Genomic DNA, 20385 nt, shown 5'->3' with positions numbered 1-20385 from the left:
GACAAAACCACGGGCATCTCCTGAGTTGGGCCAAGATTCCTGGTGCTCGGGAGAGATGCAGAGCATGCGACTGCCTGGAACACATGATTGTCAGATGGAGGGAAATCCTGCCATGAAATGGACACTTGAGACCCAGTGGCACAGACATTAAGGCCTTCCATTTGTTGCCCCTACAGCTTAAAGGCACTGATACCGACATCAGAAATATTCCATAGTACCATCAAGGTTTTTAAAAAACTCCCAAAATACAGGTCTTCATAGGAAAATGTCCTTTATTGCGTGACATGGAGTATCTGTTCTTCTGCTGCTCAGGGATAAAAGGATCTCCCCTTCTCAGGTGGCTGGAGTCTGTTGAGCCTGGAGACCTGAGAAGGGGAGGGGGGCACGTCTTGCCGGAAGGGCCCCTTGGGAGGGGTGTAACTGGGGTCCTGGACTTTCTTATAGGAGTCATAGCTGGCGGGCCCTTCGGGAGGCGGCTTCTTCATCTGCTGCTCTTTCCGCCGCTGCTCCTGGCGCAGGAGCTCCTGGGTCTCCAGCATCACCCTGGCGTTGAAGCCGTGCCCGCCCATGTAGCCGTTCCTGGACCCCTGGTAGCTGGAGTACCTGGGGTTCTCCTTGGCACTCTGGAAGCCCTCCCCGGGCGAGTAGTTCTGCTCCCACGAATCCTGGGAGATGGAACTGGCATTCTTCCTGCTTTGCCTAGAAAGCAAAGCCCAAAGGTTAGTGTGAGGGTGGGAGGAAGGGGAAAGAGGAAGGAAAGGAGGGAGGGGAAGAGGGCGGAAGCGGAAGCAGCGAGGCTGGAAGGTGCACTTGAACGTTTCGACAAATGTCACCGTGTTCGATCACATGCCAGACGCCGTGAAAGGTGCTAGAGGATTCGAAAATGAAAAAACCCAACTGCCCTCGGCCAGCTCGCAGCCTGGGACAAGTAAACGATGACTACGCCGGGAGAGAGAACTAATCTGTTCGGCTGCTCTTCAGCCAACAAGGTCCGCCTCCTGTGTCTGGGTAGGTACTTGGGTGCTCCGCTCAGGGGAACCATCGCTTCTGCAGTTGAGACACATGGGCAAGATGCGCGATAGGAGCATTAGCGATTTGGCAGCTTCGACTACAGCAATCACTGCTCGCTTTAGAATGTGACAATTCAATTCTACATAGGCAAAACAAATATTTTACACAGCTGCCACCATAATGCCAGGGAAGTTAGCTAATACGAAGTACATGTAATGGATTGCAATGTGAGTTCAGTTATGAAAGATTTAAGTCTAGACTCCTTTATGATTAAAAATGCAACAGGCAGTCCTTTAAAGCACGGCTTTAGAGATGTATATGTCAGCAACTGTCAGCCTCTGGAAAACATGCCCTTCAAGATTTTAGAACCTGGGAACTGGTGGAGGGAGCAATATTTTCCCGTGCACTGTACCTTCACCAAAGGCCAGGAGAACCTACATAGCGCACTTTCTGTCACCCCAGGATAGGGAAATAAATCGGAATCATATAGAAATTTCAAATTCCTATCTCTTCGGCAATAAAGTTGCAATCATTTTCAGGAAACATTATTGTTTTGAAACATCTTTAATTTACTATCAGGTCTCTAGATGCTTTTATGAATTTACAATAAGATTGGCTATGATAAAGTAAAACAATTTCGTGCCAGAAAGGAAGACATACGCTAATTTTTTTGCCTTGAAAATGGAAGAGGGGGAGAGAGAACTGAGTAATAAAACAAAATATATTGCTCCATCTATCAATAAGAAAATCACTTGGCGACAGTACGTACTGCTCAGCCTTTCACATGAACACACACACGACGTGGCTCAGTGTTCAAAGAGATGCCTGTGAAGGAAAAGCCAGGTCTGTGAAGCTGTGGAGCCTCCCGCAGGAATGAAACAACTTGCATTTTTGAACCTTCCGAACTGCCATCAATATGGTTTAGGGTGAACCCTGCCCATTTTCCAAATGGCCTGCGATGGTGTCAGAGATATTTTCAATAAGGAAAACGAAGTCAAGGCCCAGCACCAGCTCTGGATGCAGCTATGATGAATTGCTCAGTCCACGGCACATCGAGCTGGCCCTCATTTAATGCAAGTCAGAACCATTTGTACAATCAGCCCAGGCAAGAATCCTCAGATTTGATGGAATAGTTTATTTGCCTAAAGCACTGATTATCTTCACTTAAAAAGTCATAAATTAATCTGCCCAGAGACAAGCATGATGGAAAGTGCCAGCATGAAACCAGGGATTTGACATTAATCATGAAATTTTAATTAAAACAACGAACTTGTTACTGATGTTACAGCAACAACAGTGGGATTCTTTTCTGGGTTGGTTATCAATTTAAAGATAACCAGGAATAGGCTGCAGAAATTTGGCCTCATTTATTCTTGGCCTCTGAGAGCCACAGAGCCCCTCCCTCCACCTCCACGCCGCCTGTGGCTCCACGGAAGGTCATGTGCTGTTAAGGTGAAATTTGACTCAGCCTAAGAAGCCAAGATTTTTCTATATTTAAACACATTGAGAATTCACTGAAGGTTTGTTAGGGATGGAAATTATGAAGATGTGGGAAAAAGAATTTCTTTTAGCTAAAATTTCCTTCCAATTAATCAGAATGGAGAGAAGGGAGCAGGGAGCCCTGGGGGTTTAAGTAAAATATAGGGGGAAAATACATCCACGCACACATCCACATACATACACGAACATACGGACACATATATGTATGTGTGCTCCCTTGGTAAGGAAGCCACTGGTGTCAATAAGCTCTTGATTGAGAAGAGGAAGAGAAATGAGCAGCTTGTAAAGAAGCTAGAGAAGGAAGAAACAGACAATGAGTTTTCTCCACTAGAAAGCTAGTTACTCAGGCACCAGGCTGGAGTGCGTGAGTAGCTTTGGACCTGAGAGACATAGATTCAAATCCTGCACCTGCCGCTTGCCAGCGGGGTGGTCCTGGGGAAGTTAGGCTTGCTGTGACCAAGTTGCCTCACCTGTGCAACAGGCACAGCTGCCCTCAAAGGGTTGCGGGCAGAAATGAATGAAATGACACATGTAATGAGCTCAGCAAAGGGCCGGGCACTGAGCAAATGGCTAATTAGTAGGTGCTAGAAGAATCGTTTGAAGGAAGTCATTTTGCCTTCAAAGATCAGGTGTCCTGTTTGGGGAGGCATCTTTCTGACTGTGCTGGATAATCTTACACCTCAGGTTGGCTAGGTTACAGTGTCCCATTGCTTGGTCAAGCACTGGCCTGCTTGCTACTGTGCAGGTATTTTGTAGATGGAATTTGCAGCTATTTTCAGTTGTTTGTGTCTCCAATTAACAAAGAAAACTGCCCTCAGCAATGTGGGGAATCTCCTCATACAATCAATTAGGGGTCTTAAAAGCCAGAACTGAGGATTCCAGAATTGGGCCTCAACTTCAGTCTTGGCTCTTGCCAGAATTTCCAGCCAGCCAGCCAGCCAGCTTCCTTCTCCTGGGGAATTCAGACTAAGACGTTCAGCATCACCTTTAGAGGAGTTTTCCACAGCCTGCGCTATGAGTTCAGACTTGCCAATTCCTTATAATAAATCTCTAAATACATAAATATCCTGCTGGTCTGTTTCTTTGGAGAACCCTAATACACTGACCAAAGAAGAAATACAAACATCAGTTTTTCCTTCCTTGGTCAGAGGAACTGGGTAACGATCAGGGAGCAGAGACAGGTGCCAAAGAGTAGCTGTAGAAGCTTCCACGAGTAAGGGCAAGTCCACAAGTGCTTCCTCAGAGCTGGGTAGGAAGCTTCCCAAGCTGGGAAGCCCGTGATCCCTCCGTCAAAGCCCATGGATAACAACAGCACCGACAAAATACCCATTTCCTTTCTCTTAACTTCTTGGCCCCGGGAATGAGCCCAGGGAAATCTCTGAAGCCACTTGAAGCCCACACCCCGGTTTGGCCAATACTAGCTCAATGCGGACAGCTCACTCCATGCAGCCACAAGACTGACCTCGTGCAGAGGCTTAAACCAAGGACCTAAGGAAAGCCTGTTAGCCCCCAAGGGAGGAGGCATAGAAGGGGTGCAGGGGAAAGGATGAAGAAATAGCTAAAGACCACAGCTGAAAGGGTGACAAGCTGATTGGAGACCTGATCAATGGGCCCGGGGTGAGAGCGCGGGCAGGTGCCGAAACTACCCAGCAAGGGAGTCAGGCAACAAGAGAAGTGAGGCCCAGCAGAGGGCAAGGTGGAGAGGCCGTGGAGAGAGTGCAGGCAACGGAAAGAAAGGAAAATATTTAATACAGGGTTTTGCCTAAGCCTTTCCATCAGTGGTTATGACAACACATTTCTGCTGGGTTGAAGGCTGCCTTTTGGATACACAGTAAAGGAACCAATTTAGGAATAAAAAGAAAAGAAAAGAAAAGAAAACCTCCCAGCCTGATTGATAATTGAGTATGGGGCCACGCAGGTCTCCTTTCCGCCTGAACTAGTATTACCACCTGGCGAATGTTTCTTATTTGACATTTCAAAATGCAACCTGAATTCTGGCTATAGATTTCCTTAATTACAGTTAGAACTGACAAACCACGCTGGCTCATATACATCACTCTAATTCAAACCACCTTATCTAATGTGACTGATACAAAGTCTCGACCGTTTGTTTTATTTTATGTTCCACTTGGCATCTGAACTTGTTTGGCGTGTGAAATCTTCTGGGTTTCAAATACCATGCCAAGTTGTTTAGACAAATCTCTGCTAATTGTCAACATCCGAAAGGCAGAGGTCAAGTGTCTCTGAAGCCTTGGCCTTGGCCCAGGTGCCATACGTCGCTGCAGTCCTGACCTGCTGGCCGTCCTCCCCTTCCTTCGTATTTCTGCACAGAGCTCGTTCTCGAGTGACGCTGCTCGGTAAGGAACCAAGCCGGGCGCAAGGCTCTACGTCCAAAATCCTCCTCAGCGGTAGAAAGAGCCACACTGAGAACTTATTCTCAGAGCAGAGAGGAACACAGCGTGGAGGCCACCAAGCCTCTGGCCTAAACTTACAGGACTCTAGTTTGGGGATTACTCCTCTTCTCCCGCCTGTAGAGAATAAAACGACTGCTAATAGAGGAAAACACTAAATTGCTCCAAGAGCCACAGTCTGAGTTGCAGTGGGCAGTGGCCCTCCTGTGCATGTCCACACAGATCCTTCTACAAGGAGTTTCAGAAAGCAGAGGGGAAGCCAGGGAGGGAGCAGGTGGTACAAAAGGAAGGGGTTGGAGTGAAGAAGGGGAGAGACGTCCGTTCCTTAATGGAATCTCTCAGAGATGGAGGGGCACTCCCCAGAAGCGCGTCTCCCTTCCCACTGGCTTAGGACGGCTGCCCTCGCGTCCCTGCCTCCCACAGGCCAGCCTGCCCTTTCAGCGCCGCCCCGGCAGCTGTCCCTCCGAGGGCTTTCTTGGCCCTTAGCCTTTCCCAACTCCCTCCTCCTATTGGATACACTGTTCATTTTCTCCTTTGTTTCTTCTACTCTCAACTACAACTGAAATATCTGAAGGCCAACAATTTGCCAGTAAAAAGATAACAGACCCTACCAGGCGTCCCATTTACTCAGGCTGTAACGCGCACTGCGCAGTCACAGGCCGCACAGCTGTGTCCGTCGGCCACAGTATCCCACTCCCCTTTCCCGGAGGATGTCGGCCAAGCAGGCTGGGAGGATGCATTTTACACAGGCGAACTTTTATGCATACTCCTCCAAGTGCTTCCATTTGGATTCCTGGGCTTGATTCCTACGGTGGCCTTCGTCCAAATGCTCCAGGCAGTGGAGCACACAGGGGAACTTAGGGCTTGTTAATATGGCAAATTCAAAACCAAAAGCGCTTGGCAGCAATGGGCCTTATAAAATAATGCCTCAGGGCATGGGCAGGTTTGGGTTTGAATTCTGGTAGCATTCCTTACTAGCTCTCTCACCTTGAAGAGTTCCCGAATTTCTCCAAGCATGCTTTCTGACAAGTAAAACGAGATGACCTCCGCGGGTCTGTCCCGATCTAAACTTACAAAAAGCAGGCTAAACAACTACATGCGGGTAATTCTCCTCTTTAAGAGAAAAGGTGACTTAGGGCTCAAAGAAGATACAGCTTCACAGACTGGAGAAGAACAATTCAATGAACAAAGTTGCTAAAAATAGATGATGCCTTGGCTGGCAGAAAATTTCAATCGAATCCATATTCCCTTGGCTAAGTTGTATCAATGTGTTCAAATCCAAAGAGCTTCCACTTCATTAGAAACCGAATCACTTTTACGTGGGTCAGGCAAGCCTACACAGGTAAGCATTTGTCCCAATGAACAAACAAATGCACAAACAAACAAACATCGGTTCAAATTCAAAACAATACACTCAATGTCAAATGGCAAGCGGACTTTTTTTCCCCCAAACAAAATGTTTTGTTGTTGTTGCTGCTGTTGTTTTGTTTCTTAAGGAGGTACTGGGGATTGAACCCAGGACCTAGTACAGGGAAACAGTGCTCAACCACTGAGCTACATCTCCCCCGTAATGAGAACGGGTCGTTTTGTTTGTTTGTTTGTTTTTAGGAGGTACCAGGGAGCAAACGTGGGACCTTATATAGGGAAAGCAGTCCCCTAAACACTTGAGCTACATATCCACTCCTCCCAAAATGTCTTTATTACCTGGAATATTTCTGAAACAAAGCAACAAATGCCTGACAGAATCATGACAATAGGAGTGTCTAGATGTTGAAGGTTTCACAATAATTAATTCTTTACTACATGTGGAGAAAATGCCTAGATTAAAAAAGAAAGGCTATTACTGCAATGTGTTTTTGGGCACCTGAGAGCTTTCCAGTTCTAGAGAGAAAGGCCCGGAGCTGAGGCGCCTCTTACTTGGACGTCAGTTAATGAGGTGCATGTCCAGTATAACTCCCTGAGGTTCAACATTGAGCTGCAGCAGGTTGTCAGGGCACGAGAACCAGGTAAAGGATCGCTTTCCAAAGCCCTAGATCTTGGGAAGGACCATTTCTTCTAGTTGTCCCATGAGTGAAGCAAAATAAGAGTTGCTCTCCCATTTTACAGATGAGGACTCTATGTTGCCCATGACAACACAGCTAGCAAGTAGTAGGGCCATTATTAGAACTCGAGCCTGACCACTAAGCACAGCATTCAGATGTCAAGTGGCCTCACTTCTGAGGAGGGAGCTTTCAGGTAAAATGTTTGCACAGTCCTTGAAACACCTTGCTTTTCAGTCTTCTTGCTATGCAGTAAGATGGCACCCCTAGCTAAATGCAAAGATTCCCATCCACCCATTTGCCAGTTTCTCTAGCTAGAAACAAGTTGGAAATGTCAGTGAGATTTTGGAAGGAGGGACTTCCTAAAGGGGGGGTTAGTGCAGAGGGGGAGAATTTGAACATCTGGAGTCGTCCTACCGAGGCAAAGAGCTGTACTGGCGCTGGGCTTGCTGGAAGCTCTCCCGTTCCTCCTGCCGCTGCCGCTGCATCTGCACCTCCACGGACACGGAGTGCCTGCCGCTCTGCGCGTATGGCTTGGAGTTTGGCTGAAGGAGAAGGACACAAAAGAGTGACCGAGAAAGAAACTACAGATACCGACTAACTGGTTGATTTCACTTCTATTCTTATAGATTGATTTTGAGACATTTTGCAAGTTGCAGGGTGGTGGTGAATTTTTCCCTTCAAAATCAAATTTCCTTGCGAAAAGGCTCTTTGGAGCCCTTAAATATGCAATCAGCTTAAATTTTGATTTTGGCTTTGGAATGCAGGTTAAATGGAGAGGTCAATCTTTTTAGTCCTCACAAGGAAGTTTGACAAAAACTCATATTAGATACCACTTTGCATTCCTTGTATCTACAGCAAATATACGGAGAGCGAGGCACTCAGAAAACTATAAGTCAGTGTGAAAAAAGAAGCCACAACTCATGCTTGAAAGTTGACTGTGCTAGTTAATTTTTTCCTGCATTACTGTAGCACTCCAGGATACAATATAGCTGAATAACAGTTAAGTTGTGAGCCAAGGTTCGTTTAAACCAGGCATTGTTAGCCTTGTACAGGTTTCCTCCAATACACAGATGGCAGCCAAATGGGGAAGAAACACCTATCAAAAGAATAAACCTGAAAGACAATAGCTTCTTGAATTATTACTTATTAGGTGATGACAATTTATCCAAGTTAATCACAACCCTAGAGAGAAACTGTTGATCCTTGAGCTAAATACTTCGGTTAGCCGGTCAGCAGATTCAGGGCCTCACACCAAAATCACATATTGAATATGTATATCATGCTGTGTAATCAAGTCCCTGGGGGTGCTTCAACTCTTCACGACACTTGTTAGATTACCTTTTAGACCTGGCCTTTTAAGAAGAGGGTAGCTCTGCTCAAAACAGAGAATTGTGTCTCTAACTTTACAAAACATGTAACGACTGTTTAGCATAGCAGCAGTGGCCTGCCCTCTTAAGCAAGCTTTTTTGCTACTTTCTACTCTCTATTCCCCTTTTGTGTTATGCAATATTGTGCAAAAGGCATATTCCAGGTGAAGAGTGTCTGTTAAAACAGGGTTATTGATTCCTTTTAGAGTTCAAAGCCAGTGGCAGTAACGAGACAGCATTCACTGGTATAGTTCTAAGATATCTTGTCGGTTTGTCACCTATAGAATGGCCCCCATGACTGGCTTTTGTCTGACTAGGAACCAAGCATCATCCCTTGCCCTCTTCTGCCTGCTGAACACGGTCTTATTTGTTGGTGAGCAATAATAAAGCAATATACAGGACAAAAATTTCAAAGCATATGGGCATAGTCAGTGAGCATATTAAAAATATCCCGATACAAAAATAATGTGTGAAGAGATTAGGCTTTACAATACCCCAGTCCCTACTAGTGGATGTTTATAACCACACTCATTGGAACAAATGTGTGTTCAGAGACTTACTCTACAACACAGTTCAAATAACACATCAGTGGTGCCTTCAGCAAGAAAAACACTTCACTGAGTGAGTTCTGCTTATGCAAACAAAGCATCAACCAATTGCTCATCAACTACATTAAAGGAGACAGACATTTTCTCCCATTACACTTGATAAGGTTGGCCAGAAAGGAAACTGAGCTGTTTTCATTTCCATGGTGAGCCCTGGGAAGCTTGTGGGAAGCCACTGGACAAGAGGGAAAGCAAAGCAAGAAAACACCACACAATTTCTCTCATGCCCTCAAACAAGAACCACATTTTCCCTTCCTTTTCACTCAGTATAAGCTATATACATGTGTCAAGCAGTTTTGAAAGATCTGGCATTCTGCAGCAGGATTTAGTAACCAGCTTTCTAAACTCATGCTGTTCTGTGACACACTGCTTGTGGAGATGTGAAAAGAAAATGCAAGGGCTTGTAGAAATTTCAGGTGTATTTTTAAGTTGTTTCCCCCAGAGGCCTGAAAATTTGATCCTGACAGAGAGAAAAAGAAGTTGAAGGGCTTTTGTTTCTTCAGTTTTGTGATTTCTGACACTGTCACCTCAAACCTTACCAGCTGCAGGCATCTAGGTGGATCCTGACAAACTCCAAAAATGAAATGATCAGTGTATTGGATCTGAAAGTTTAAAGTGAGTGAATGAGTTTGGTCCCAGCAAACTGATATTTTGTACTATTGTGCTTACTATGATAAAATAGACACTTCAGCCTCACCATTAAAGTTTTACTCCAATTCTCTTTGTATAGCATGCTAAGGAGATAAGTTAATTAAAAAGAGTCACCCTTATTTTTAAGATAAAACTTTAATGGGAAAGCAGACGGGGTTCAAGCAGTTGGGCACCCACCTACCACATGGGAGGTCCTGGGTTTGGTTCCTGGTGCCTCCTAAAGAGGACAAGCAAGACAGTGAGCTGATGTGACAAGCTGGAGCAGCAAGTTGACATAACAAGATGGTGAAATGAGATGACACAATGAGAGACACAACAAGCAGAGAGCAGAAGTGGCTCAAGCCATTGGGTGCCTCTCTCCCACGTGGGAGGTCCCAGGGTTAGTTCCTGGTGCCTCCTAAAAGGAAGACAAGCACACAATGAATGGACACAGAGAGCAGACAGTGAGGGCAAGCAACAACGGGGGTACAGAAATAAATAAATAAAATATATCTTAAAGAGAAAAAAAAACTTCAACGGGACACAAGAGTTCAAGGAAGAATGTATCCTGGGGCAGGCCATAGCAACAGCTAAATTAGTTCATCTCGTCAAGTTTTACACTTGACCTGAATCAGAAATAAACTCTTGCATTTACAGGGTCAATGAAGATCTCATAAAAATGTAAATTGTGGGAACAGTATTATAATTAATAATCCTGACTTTTAAATACTATGGTTTTGGTTCAGCAGGCAGCAACAGAAGGATGTACCTGAGTCCGAAATTACAAAAATAAAAGGAATGAAGAAAGAAATAATTTGTAACCCCAGAGAGAAGTACATGTTTTCGAATAAAGTATCATCATCATCAATAACAATGAAGTAACATCTGTTCAGGGAAATACACATGTAAGCGTAATTGTACTAATTCTGGAGATTCATCAGATAAACAAGGCAAAAGATCCATTTTAACAGCGCAAGCTACAAATAACCCTCGCCTTGTTTATGATGAAATTGGTGACAATGACCTTTAAAATAAAATAAAGAACAGCCAAGGGATGACAGGGCCATAATAACAATAGAAGTTGTACAATAAAAATAAATACTTGATTATCTGCTACACCGTACACTGGAGGGCCATGGTGAGTGAATCTTTTCACGGCTAGTGTATAAAACCATAAGTGAAAACTATGCATGTCGCTTTTGTAAATGAGCTGCAAGGAACTGGTCTTTATCATGGGTATAAAGAGATAACCATTTAAAGCCTGGGAAAGCTACCTAATTTTGATGTCATATACCAGTGTAAAATAAAATGCAAAAAAAAAACAAACATCCAATAGTGTTTTGCTGAATTAAGCCATTAAGTATTTTTCTCAATTAAATGAAATCATCCTTATTTTTCCAAAAGAAAATAAATAAAAATATGAAATAAAAATAGTTAATAGATAGATAACAAGCAAAAGGGCAAAAATAAACACACACATTACAAAATTTCTATACTAACTAGAACTAGGTAATATTATAAGACTTTGACAGCTTAATATAAAAGTATGAGCTGCACTTATGAAATTCATTACTAATTTAAAAGAAATAACATTTACGTGAAGCTTTAAATAATTTAAAAATTGAGGAGGAAGACAATAATAACACAAAACCAATGATACCTCTTTGAGATTGGGAAGGCTAGTTTTGGTATTCAAATTTGCTACAAACCAAATATGAATTACATATTCTGATAAAAAGTGCCAACTGAATGACTTCATGGGGGTAGAAATAATTTTTATTCATAAATTATATAAAGAGTAAATTTTTTACTATGTTAAATGTAGTCATTGGCCAATATTAGTAATTCTTTTCTATAGTGGACTTATTTTTAATTTTAAACAAAACAAAGTTAACTTTTATTTATCTATCCTGTCCACCCATCCCACCATCCATACCCCATTGCATACTCTACTTATAAAACTATCGATTGAACTCTTGTGGGTTCTGAATGTTGAAAAGCTTAATTGCTACTAATGATGTTTGTAATGGCTGGAAAATCTGCCGAGCATACCGATTTCCCTCATAAAGTTTTTATAAATGCATGGTTTGGTCTTAACCCATTATTTGACTTCATTTCATCTTTCCCAATCACTTCTTAGACCTATTTTTCCCCCATCTTAACACTCCTGCCTTTAAGCATCAGGTACATTGAACAATAAAAGGATAGCTTTAAAAAGTGAGCCAGGTGCTCTAGAGTCCTGTGCTAATACCAACCAAAGGTGGCTTCATGAATTTCCACCTGCCCAAGGCCTCTATGGGTAGAGTGGCCCACGGGTCAGTGAGGCTTTGACAGGGTGGGTGGATGGGTCATGGAGGGTTAAGTTCATGTGGCAATTTGGCCAGCTGCTGGTGCCCATTTGTTTGGTCAAGCAAGTACTGGCCTGACTGTTACCATGAGGGTATTTCTTGGACTTAAATCATCAGTAAGTTGATAGTATCTATGGCTGATGACACCTACAATCAACTGAGGGGATTATCTTCAACAATGAGAGGTGTCTCATCCAATCAGTTGAAGGCTGTAAAAGGAGAAGTGCTGATTTCAGTAGTCAGAAGAAAGAATTTCCACCTCAACCTCAGCCAGAAAGCTTCCTGGGGAATTCATTGAGTGCCTCTATTGGAGTTCACGGCTTGCAGCCTGCAATATGGAATTCAGACTTGTGCATCCTCATGGTCACATGGGCAATTTTTATAAAAATCTCATAATATTCCCAGATATCTCCTGTCGGTCTGTTTCCCTAGAGAACCCTGACTAATACAGGTCATGAGGCTAAAATAAAGACCAGAGGCTCTTTCCACATGAAACTGTAACCCTCTGCTGTGAGACTGGCTTTCTCCAAGTCTATATCTAAGGGAAATAATTTCCACCCAATTTGAGCCAGGGTAATATTCTCTGAAAGGCTGTCAAGTAAGAAAGCTTTTTTTTTTTTTTGTCTTTGTTTTTTTAATGTTACATTAAAAAAATATGAGGTCTCCAAACACCCCCACCCCCCTCACCCCACTCCTCCCTCCATAACAACAACCTCCTCCATCACTATGAGACATTCATTGCAGTTGGTGAATCCTCTCTGAGCACTGCTGCACCTCATGGTCAACGGTCCACACCATCGCCCACACTCTCCCACAGTCTACCCAGTGGGCCATGGGAGGACACACAATGTCCGGTAACTGTCCCTGCGGCACCACCCAGGACAAGTCCAACCCCCAGAAATGCCCCCACATCACATCGCTTCCTCCCACTCCCTTCCCCCAGCAGCCACTTTGGCCACTTTCTCCACACCAATGCCACATTTTCTTCAATTACTACTAATCACAATAGTTCATGAATAGAATATCAGTAAATCCACTCTAATCCATACTCTATTCCTCCATCCTGTGGACCCTGGAATGGTTGTGCCCACTCCATATCTGTACCAAGAAGGGGCTTAGATTCCACATGGATGCTGGATGCAATTCTCCTGCTTTCAGTTGTAGGCACTCTTGGCTCCCTGGTGTGGTGGTTGACCTTCTTCACCTCTATGTTAGCTGAGTGGGGTAAGTCCAATAAACCATAGTGTAGGAGTTGCAAGCCTGTTGAGGCTCAGGGCCTGGCTATCACATGGTCCAGAGATTCAGGTCCCCTAGGTATACATTAAACCCCAGCACCAACTACAGTTCCAGTAAAAGTAACAGGAGAGGCTTGTGGACAAAGATCACATCTGAGTCCAGCTCCATCACACAGAAACACAAACTCCAAAGTAGGGCCAACTGACAAGGCACTGAACTCCATCTGCCATGACCATAGAACCTGTGGGTCTCTGTAGCCCTCAGTAGAACCAACACCTGGGGTTGTATCTACTTTATCTGTCTCTGGGACTCTGCTGAGGTATGCATAAGGGCAACCCCTCTGATAATCTCCTGGCTCTTTTTGGAGACTCATAGCCATATCAACTCATTTGTCCTTTCCATTTCCCCCTTTTATTCATATCAAAAAGCATTTTTAACTCCTGGTATTATATGTAGACTGAGATATTCTGCTGGTCCGAGTTGACCCTTTTATTCAAGGTCATTTTCTAGTTACATCATCACCTGGTACTTGGTAGTAATCCCTTGGTGCCAGGGAGGCTCATCCCTGGGAGTCATGTCCCACACTGGGGGGTAGGCAACGCATTTACATGCTGAGTTTGGTTTTGAGACTGGTCACATTTGAGCAACACAGAGGCTCTCAGGAGGTAACTCTTAGGCACCCTGCAGCTCTAGGCCTTGTTCTTATTTCAGGTGCACAGGCTTACAAGCATAGTCATTTGTATCAAAGGCTCATTGTTGGACTTTCCTTCTTTTTTGGTCTTTGCCATTGCACTTGAGGATTGTTGCTGTTCCTTTAGGGACTGTGATAGAGCTCCCCTGGCTAGGAACTCAGCACTCCCTCAGTTGTTTTTAATTGTAACCACTGTGAAAATATCCAAACATTTTTATGTACCCTGGATATATGCCCTGGAGAACTCCCTGCCAATCATGTGTCCCCTGTCGATAACATCCCACACCAGTATTTCTCCCCTGCCATTGTTGAACCTCTCTGTGATCCAAAACTTCTTAAAAAATGAAGCCCAATATATTGTCAGGTTCCATTAATAGTAAAATGGAATATAGTGATGAGTTTAAAGGTTAGATATAGAATACATATTAATTTGGAAAAATTAAGGTAAAAAATAAATTGGGGTATCAAAAAATTTAAAAATGCAAAAGCTTTGTTTTTGATGGTTTTTTTTTGAGCCCAGGCGTGGAAGCCCACTATGAAGAACTGACAGCAGACACCTTTAAAGTCTTTTTAAAAAAATAAAAACAAAGGAAAACAAGGAAAATCATCGTTTTCTCAAATTCCCCAGGTACGTGGAAGGCAACCTAAAGGTGCAGGGGTGCTGTGAGCCGTGGCTCCAGCGAAAGCAGGTGAAGCCCTCAAAGGGTAAGAGGAGACATTTAAAGCCCCACCCGGGAAAAATGGAGAACAGGACAGATTTTTAAAATTTGTGTAAAGACAGACCACTAAGAAGAAAGCTTGGGAGTGAAGTAGATATTCATGTTGCAGAGTATCAATTTTCTATCTGAAGGACTAAACTACTTTCAGTCACTAGCAGCCCAGGATGGGAAGGATTTAGCAATATAGCTATTAAAGGCTTCATTATCCCATCCATCAATCGTCTCAGCCAGCAAGTCTCCTTGTGGGCAACACTCAGGTATCTGCAAAGTTTTAACAGCATACTGTACTTACGTCTGCAGCCTGCAATTTAATTCTTTTAAAAGCAACACTAAGTCCTGTCCATACCTGAGCTCTGTGATAATAACCTAACCTCTGCTATTGTTCCATTATCAGAAGGAAAAGACTTAAAGCAACTTGCCGCTTTACTTACATTGCACCTGCACAACGTGGGGAAGCAGGCTTTTTATTTTTCCCCCCCTTCTTCTCTTACTCAACTTGGGAGAGAATTCACTTCAATTTGGAACTGAGGAAATTTTCTGGGCCTCTGCTCATCTAAAGACCTTTTGTGCCACAAATCAGCTCCCTCAGGCCCAAACATTATTTTGAACAAAAGCCCAGGAACAGGTGCTTTCTGAACTGCTAGAGTTCACAGGGAACATTTTGAAAGTGGATGAACTGAAAAGGGCTCCTTGGATGAATTTTCTACACATCTCTCTATATATGCAAAGCAATTGGCTTGGCTGTTTTTCTCTGTGACACATCTGGATGCACTTTGTGTGTGGGCATTTCTAACAAGCACCCCAATTTCAACTAATGTGGTCTAAATTGTACACACAGCTTGAAGATGAGTTTATGGTTCTTTAAAATGAAAATGATTACACACCATCCCAATGGGTGAGAACACTGTCTCACCCTTTCCAAACACAGTGATCTTTCAAGGTCAGAAGACATATGGGAAAATCCCAGATATTCAAAGCCCATCTTATAAAACAGATAATAAAAAACATAGACTAAGCTACATTTTGAACAATTGAGGAGCTCTTATTAAGGCAACAATGAGAAATGATATTAAGGGTAATACACTAAGTGAAATTACAGTCTCTTTAAGCTCATTTACATGATCCATAGAATAGAGAGTATATGACATGATTCCAATTGCTTGAAAATGAAGGAAAAAGAAAAGAAAAGAGAAGAAAAGGTCAACTTCTAGCCCCCAATTTAGGAAATTATTCCATTCCTAAGGTAATCAGCCTGTCATCCAAATAATTCCCTGCTCACTCATTACGGGAAATGACAATACAAGCCAAGTTGTCTGTCTGAAGTTGCTATGGCATTCTGATATACAATAATTTGGCCTATGAACTTCAGTAGTTGAGTTCCCAAATGTATAAGATTTTCTCAAAAGTTTTTCCTAACATGATTGTACATATTAAAGACTAGCTAACATGGAAACATATGCCAACATATTCACTTCCCCAATTCAAAAAAAAAGGGAGGAAAAGAAAATCTTTTAAGGAATCCAAAATGGATATCAAATCATTTTCACATCTCCCAATGAAAAACATCTGGAGTGAAGAAGTAGAAAATACTCATTTAGTCTGAAAGAGACATAGAGAACTTGGATATGGACACAATGCTGCCAACCAGAAATAAATTCATCAGTTTAGTTCCTAAAGATACAGTTCTCTAACTTATATATTCAAAATATACTCCAACTTTGAAGAGGTGTTCTTTCAAACCTTTCCTGACCACCCAACACTGATTTGGATGGAGCTTTCATATTCCCCAGGACCCCTGCAAATCCCCAGCCAACCACTTCTAAATTGTAGGAAGTATTCCTTGGCTAGCCAGCAAGGAATGGCTAAGGCCATTCTTTCATTGTCCAGCACCAAACATAGTGACTGAAACACAGGAAGCACTCAATAAATTGGATGGATAAAATAATTAATTAAAAGGTACATGTTGTGAGGATGCTGGTGTGAAATCCATGCTTCCAGGTGAAATAAAATTGGATAATACTGGTCCTTATGATATAATAAAGGGAATGATAAACCCATGGTGCATGATAACCAATGTCATATACAGTTGCTGCTTTCTTCTTCAGGTTGGCACTGTATTCGTTACTCCTTCCAGCCCCTTTGTCTAAATATACATCGTGAAGAATGTTTTCCACACATCACAAAACAATTCTGCTTTAAGAAAGCAGGTAGGAACAGATGAGTCAATTATGCCAATATAAGTAGATTAACATAATTCTGTCAGTTGCTACTTGGGAATGATTCAATTTGCTTAATCATCTAGAAAAATTAGCTAGATATTCTTGGGAAAAAATACCACGAATGGTGATATTGTTGCAGAAGATAGAGATTTTCTTAGATAATTGGTCTGCTGAACTTGTTTCATGACCTCCCGAAGTCAGGCTAGAATCGATTTCACGAAGGGTTTTACCCACGTGCTGGTCTCACACCGCCAACTGCCTGTTCTCAGCCTACCCACCCCCCTGAATGAAGGTGAACCCCTGCAAACTAGTACCTCATCTCCAATTTTCCCTTCTTCTCTTTCCATCTGCACCACCAATCTACTAAGCACGGGAAATTGCACACAGTAGATATACAATAAACCTCTGTTGAACTAATTTATTTTGGCTCTTTGACTCGGAGAAAAACGTATCTACAAAAAAATACGACTAAACTTTTTAAAAAAGGCATTGTTGAGGACAAGAATAGTTTTGCTATGCCTTGTCATAAGGCAAATGAAACTTATTATGCAATGGACAGATGGCATGACAAGATCCAAAATGAAATTAGCAGTGGTGAAACCCAGATGGAAACGAGGGAAAGGTCAGTAAGTTAAAGGTCAAAGGAATTCGGCTCCATCTCGTCTCGCTCCCGAGAGGACTGAGGTCAGAGCTTGGTGGCCTCTACTTCTGGGAAGCTGCAGGACCGACTCCTCATTGTGCCCATGAACCACTCACTCACCCAGGGCTGTTCAAAGCTGTAGGTACGGCGCCGATCTTCCACATCTTCATCCTGCTTGGCTTGCTGAAATTCTTGCCGCAGACGCTGTATCCGATCATGGTTGCTAGGAGTGGATCTGTTGCTAAAAGAGAGAGAGAGCAACAATGAACACCCTCAGAAATATAATCTGTAAATTGCAGTAACTAGGAACAAAAATGGCAGATTGCTGTGAAATGACTCTACTTAGGAGAAGTGAATTAAAAAATATCTACGCATTTAAAATATGTTTTCGTTTTGTTATTATGATCATGGCTTATTGAAGTTAAGACAGATATTCAAAAGAGTGAACAGTATTTTTAGACATTCCTTTCTTACGCAATTCTTTAAAAGCCTCACTTCATATCTCAGTTGGCAAGGTGTTGGCAGTGAAACTTTTTTTGGGAAAGGACACTGCAGTTGAAGTCAGAAATACCAAGCTCTCCTCCTAGTTCCTCCACCCTCCCTAACTAAGGCACTTAATGCCTTGAGCTGCAGTTTCTTTATATGTGATGTGAAGATAATCATCTTGCTCTAAATATCAAAATTGTAACAACCAAGTGAGATACAAGAAAAGACAGCCTGACAAATGTATTTTCATAGCACCATCATATGAAGTTCCCATTGATGAGTCATCAGAGGACTCTACAGAAAATACAACTCTCAGGGCATAAAGGAAAAGGATTTTTAAAGAGGACAAGTGACTGATCTAGAGTTTCCCAGCTGGCCAGCAGGGCAAGTGAAATTAGAATCCAGATTTTCTGCCTTCAACTTCAACCGTCACTTCATTATACCATGTTGTATCTATCACTTTGTAGAACACATTATCAATTTCCAAAGCTTCTCCTTAAAATATCATATAAATCTTCAAAACCAGTGTTTGAAAGAACGAAACAGATCTCTGACCAAAATTAAATCTTAATTTTGTGAGTCTTAAATCTCACAACACTTTTGGTCTGTTGCACTTATTAAGGCTATTCCACTCACTAAATTGCATCCTACGGGGAAAGCTATTCAAGCACATCAGGCGTATATACTATGTCTTGCCACAAAATTTCAGCCTCCTTGAGGCCAGGAACCAAGTCTTATATTTATCATATATACCCTCCTGGCTGCTCACAGGTTGGGCAGTTGCTAGCTTTTGGGAAGAACAGGTCTCTTCATTGAAAGCACATTGCCTTGGTTGCTCAAAGTGTGCATCTGAATTCTGTCGACGACATAGGTGGCCCTAGGTGAGTCATTTGTACAAAGGAAACGTGGAAACAAAGTTTATCGTAGTAAAGTATGTAAAATTCTCAAAAAACAACAGCAAACCATAGGTCTATGCACAATTCCACACATTTTGAAGAATATCAAAAATTAAAAAATCTCAAATTGAGAATGTTTATGTAGAGGACCACAATTTTAATGTCCTCCAAGAACACCGGATAGTATGCCATCAGTTAATCTACTGGCTTTCTAGCACCTTTATTTTCCTACCCATTTCATTACAACTTCTTGAATATCCTGTCAATATATTCAATTTGATTATTTTCCCCAGTCGATAAAATCCTGTCATCCCTTTCTTGTTCTTCTGACAACTATTTTGAACTGACCAGCCTAAGAACATTAAAAGTTAAAGGGTCAGTAAAATGTGTCATTTTTGACAAAGTGAGGCTTCGGGCCACATTTGGGCACCATTTCAAAACTTCCCCTCCACACTTTTGAGTCAGGCAGGTTATTCCTACTGGCTTTTGAAAAGTATATATGGCATCTTCTATCGTTCTAACCCACATGTTCAGTAATGGCTACTCGATATAAGCCCAATCTATAGAACTCCTTATTCTCTATGTGAAACGGTAGTGGGATAAGCATGAGAATAGCTAAATTCATAAGATGAAGAGATAGGAAAGTGCTCCCCCTTTAATCTCACTGCCACCTTTCCAGGGCCTTTTTGGTCCTGGCATACTCACAGCTTTTAATGTGAGGATTGTTAAGAGGTGTGATCAATAAGGTGTTTTATAAGTCTAACCAGAAATATTCCTCTATTATTTTCATGTATCATCATATAGGTAGTTTTAACTCCATAACTTGAACTTTCATAAGTCATTGGTGAAACTTGGCCTCCTACTATTTGTGATTAAGCACAAGTCCAATCTCCTAAGAAGGCCTTACTTTTTAAATTCTGGTCACGTCACTGTTTTTCAAAGTATAAGACAGGTTCTAGAAGTCACTTCTGCCCTTATTTTCAAATCTGAGCAGCTAGCAAGACCACTACCCCTGTCTTTTCCTTTGCCTTCTTGACTTGTCTAAGACTAGCAAAGCCACTTTGAGGGTTGAACTTGGAAAACAGGCTGTGCTGCTTTTCATGATTGATCATGACTTCCAAAGGCTGGAAGACCATCAAGCTTCCTTGGGGAACAACAGTTGGCAGTCTGGAGGTAAAATCCTGGCTTCAGGAAATGAAACTATTGCTACTGCTCGCTTCTGTCTCTTGGGCCAGTCTATCCTGGGCCAGCGAGTCATGTTTGGACTTCTAAAATTATTGGTTAGCTCTGCTGCCAGGAGAGCTAAAGGAAATTTTAAATATTCATTAGCAATGGTGACTAATCCCTGCACACCCCAAGGAACTTACATTTAGGTTCACTGCCAGCTTAAAGTTGCTCATTATTTTTTTGTGAGGAATATAATAAAGATACCACCTAAGTCGATCAGATGGGTGAACGAGGCAATAAAGCTCTTAATGAGGAGTCAGTAAAGCATGATTTACCAGTAGTCTGCAGAAAGGAGGAAGAGGGAAAGGAGGAATTATAGAGATGCTTTTCTTGTGTAAAAAATCCAGACAACTGACA

The 20385-nt window shown here is 42.5% G+C and overlaps 1 protein-coding gene across 10 annotated transcripts in view; it reads right to left on the bottom strand.

The window, feature by feature from the left end:
* Nucleotides 1-254: 254 nt before the first annotated feature.
* PARD3 (par-3 family cell polarity regulator) overlaps nucleotides 255-20385 on the bottom strand; it is a 669864-nt gene continuing 649733 nt past the window's right edge. For all 10 annotated transcript variants that reach the window (XM_058297689.2, XM_071215434.1, XM_058297690.2 and 7 more), the window contains 3 exons: nucleotides 17540-17660; nucleotides 7379-7506; nucleotides 255-699 (listed from right to left, as the gene is read on the bottom strand). In XM_058297689.2, the coding sequence (XP_058153672.1) occupies nucleotides 309-699; nucleotides 7379-7506; nucleotides 17540-17660 (640 nt within the window). In that variant the 3' untranslated portion in view covers nucleotides 255-308. The remainder of the gene's footprint in view (nucleotides 700-7378; nucleotides 7507-17539; nucleotides 17661-20385) is intronic.

Source organism: Dasypus novemcinctus, chromosome 5 (genome assembly GCF_030445035.2).
Source record: "Dasypus novemcinctus isolate mDasNov1 chromosome 5, mDasNov1.1.hap2, whole genome shotgun sequence".
Lineage (NCBI taxonomy): Eukaryota > Metazoa > Chordata > Mammalia > Cingulata > Dasypodidae > Dasypus > Dasypus novemcinctus.
The sequence above is the reverse complement of the archived record's forward strand: the minus strand, read 5'-3'. Positions and strand labels throughout refer to the sequence as shown.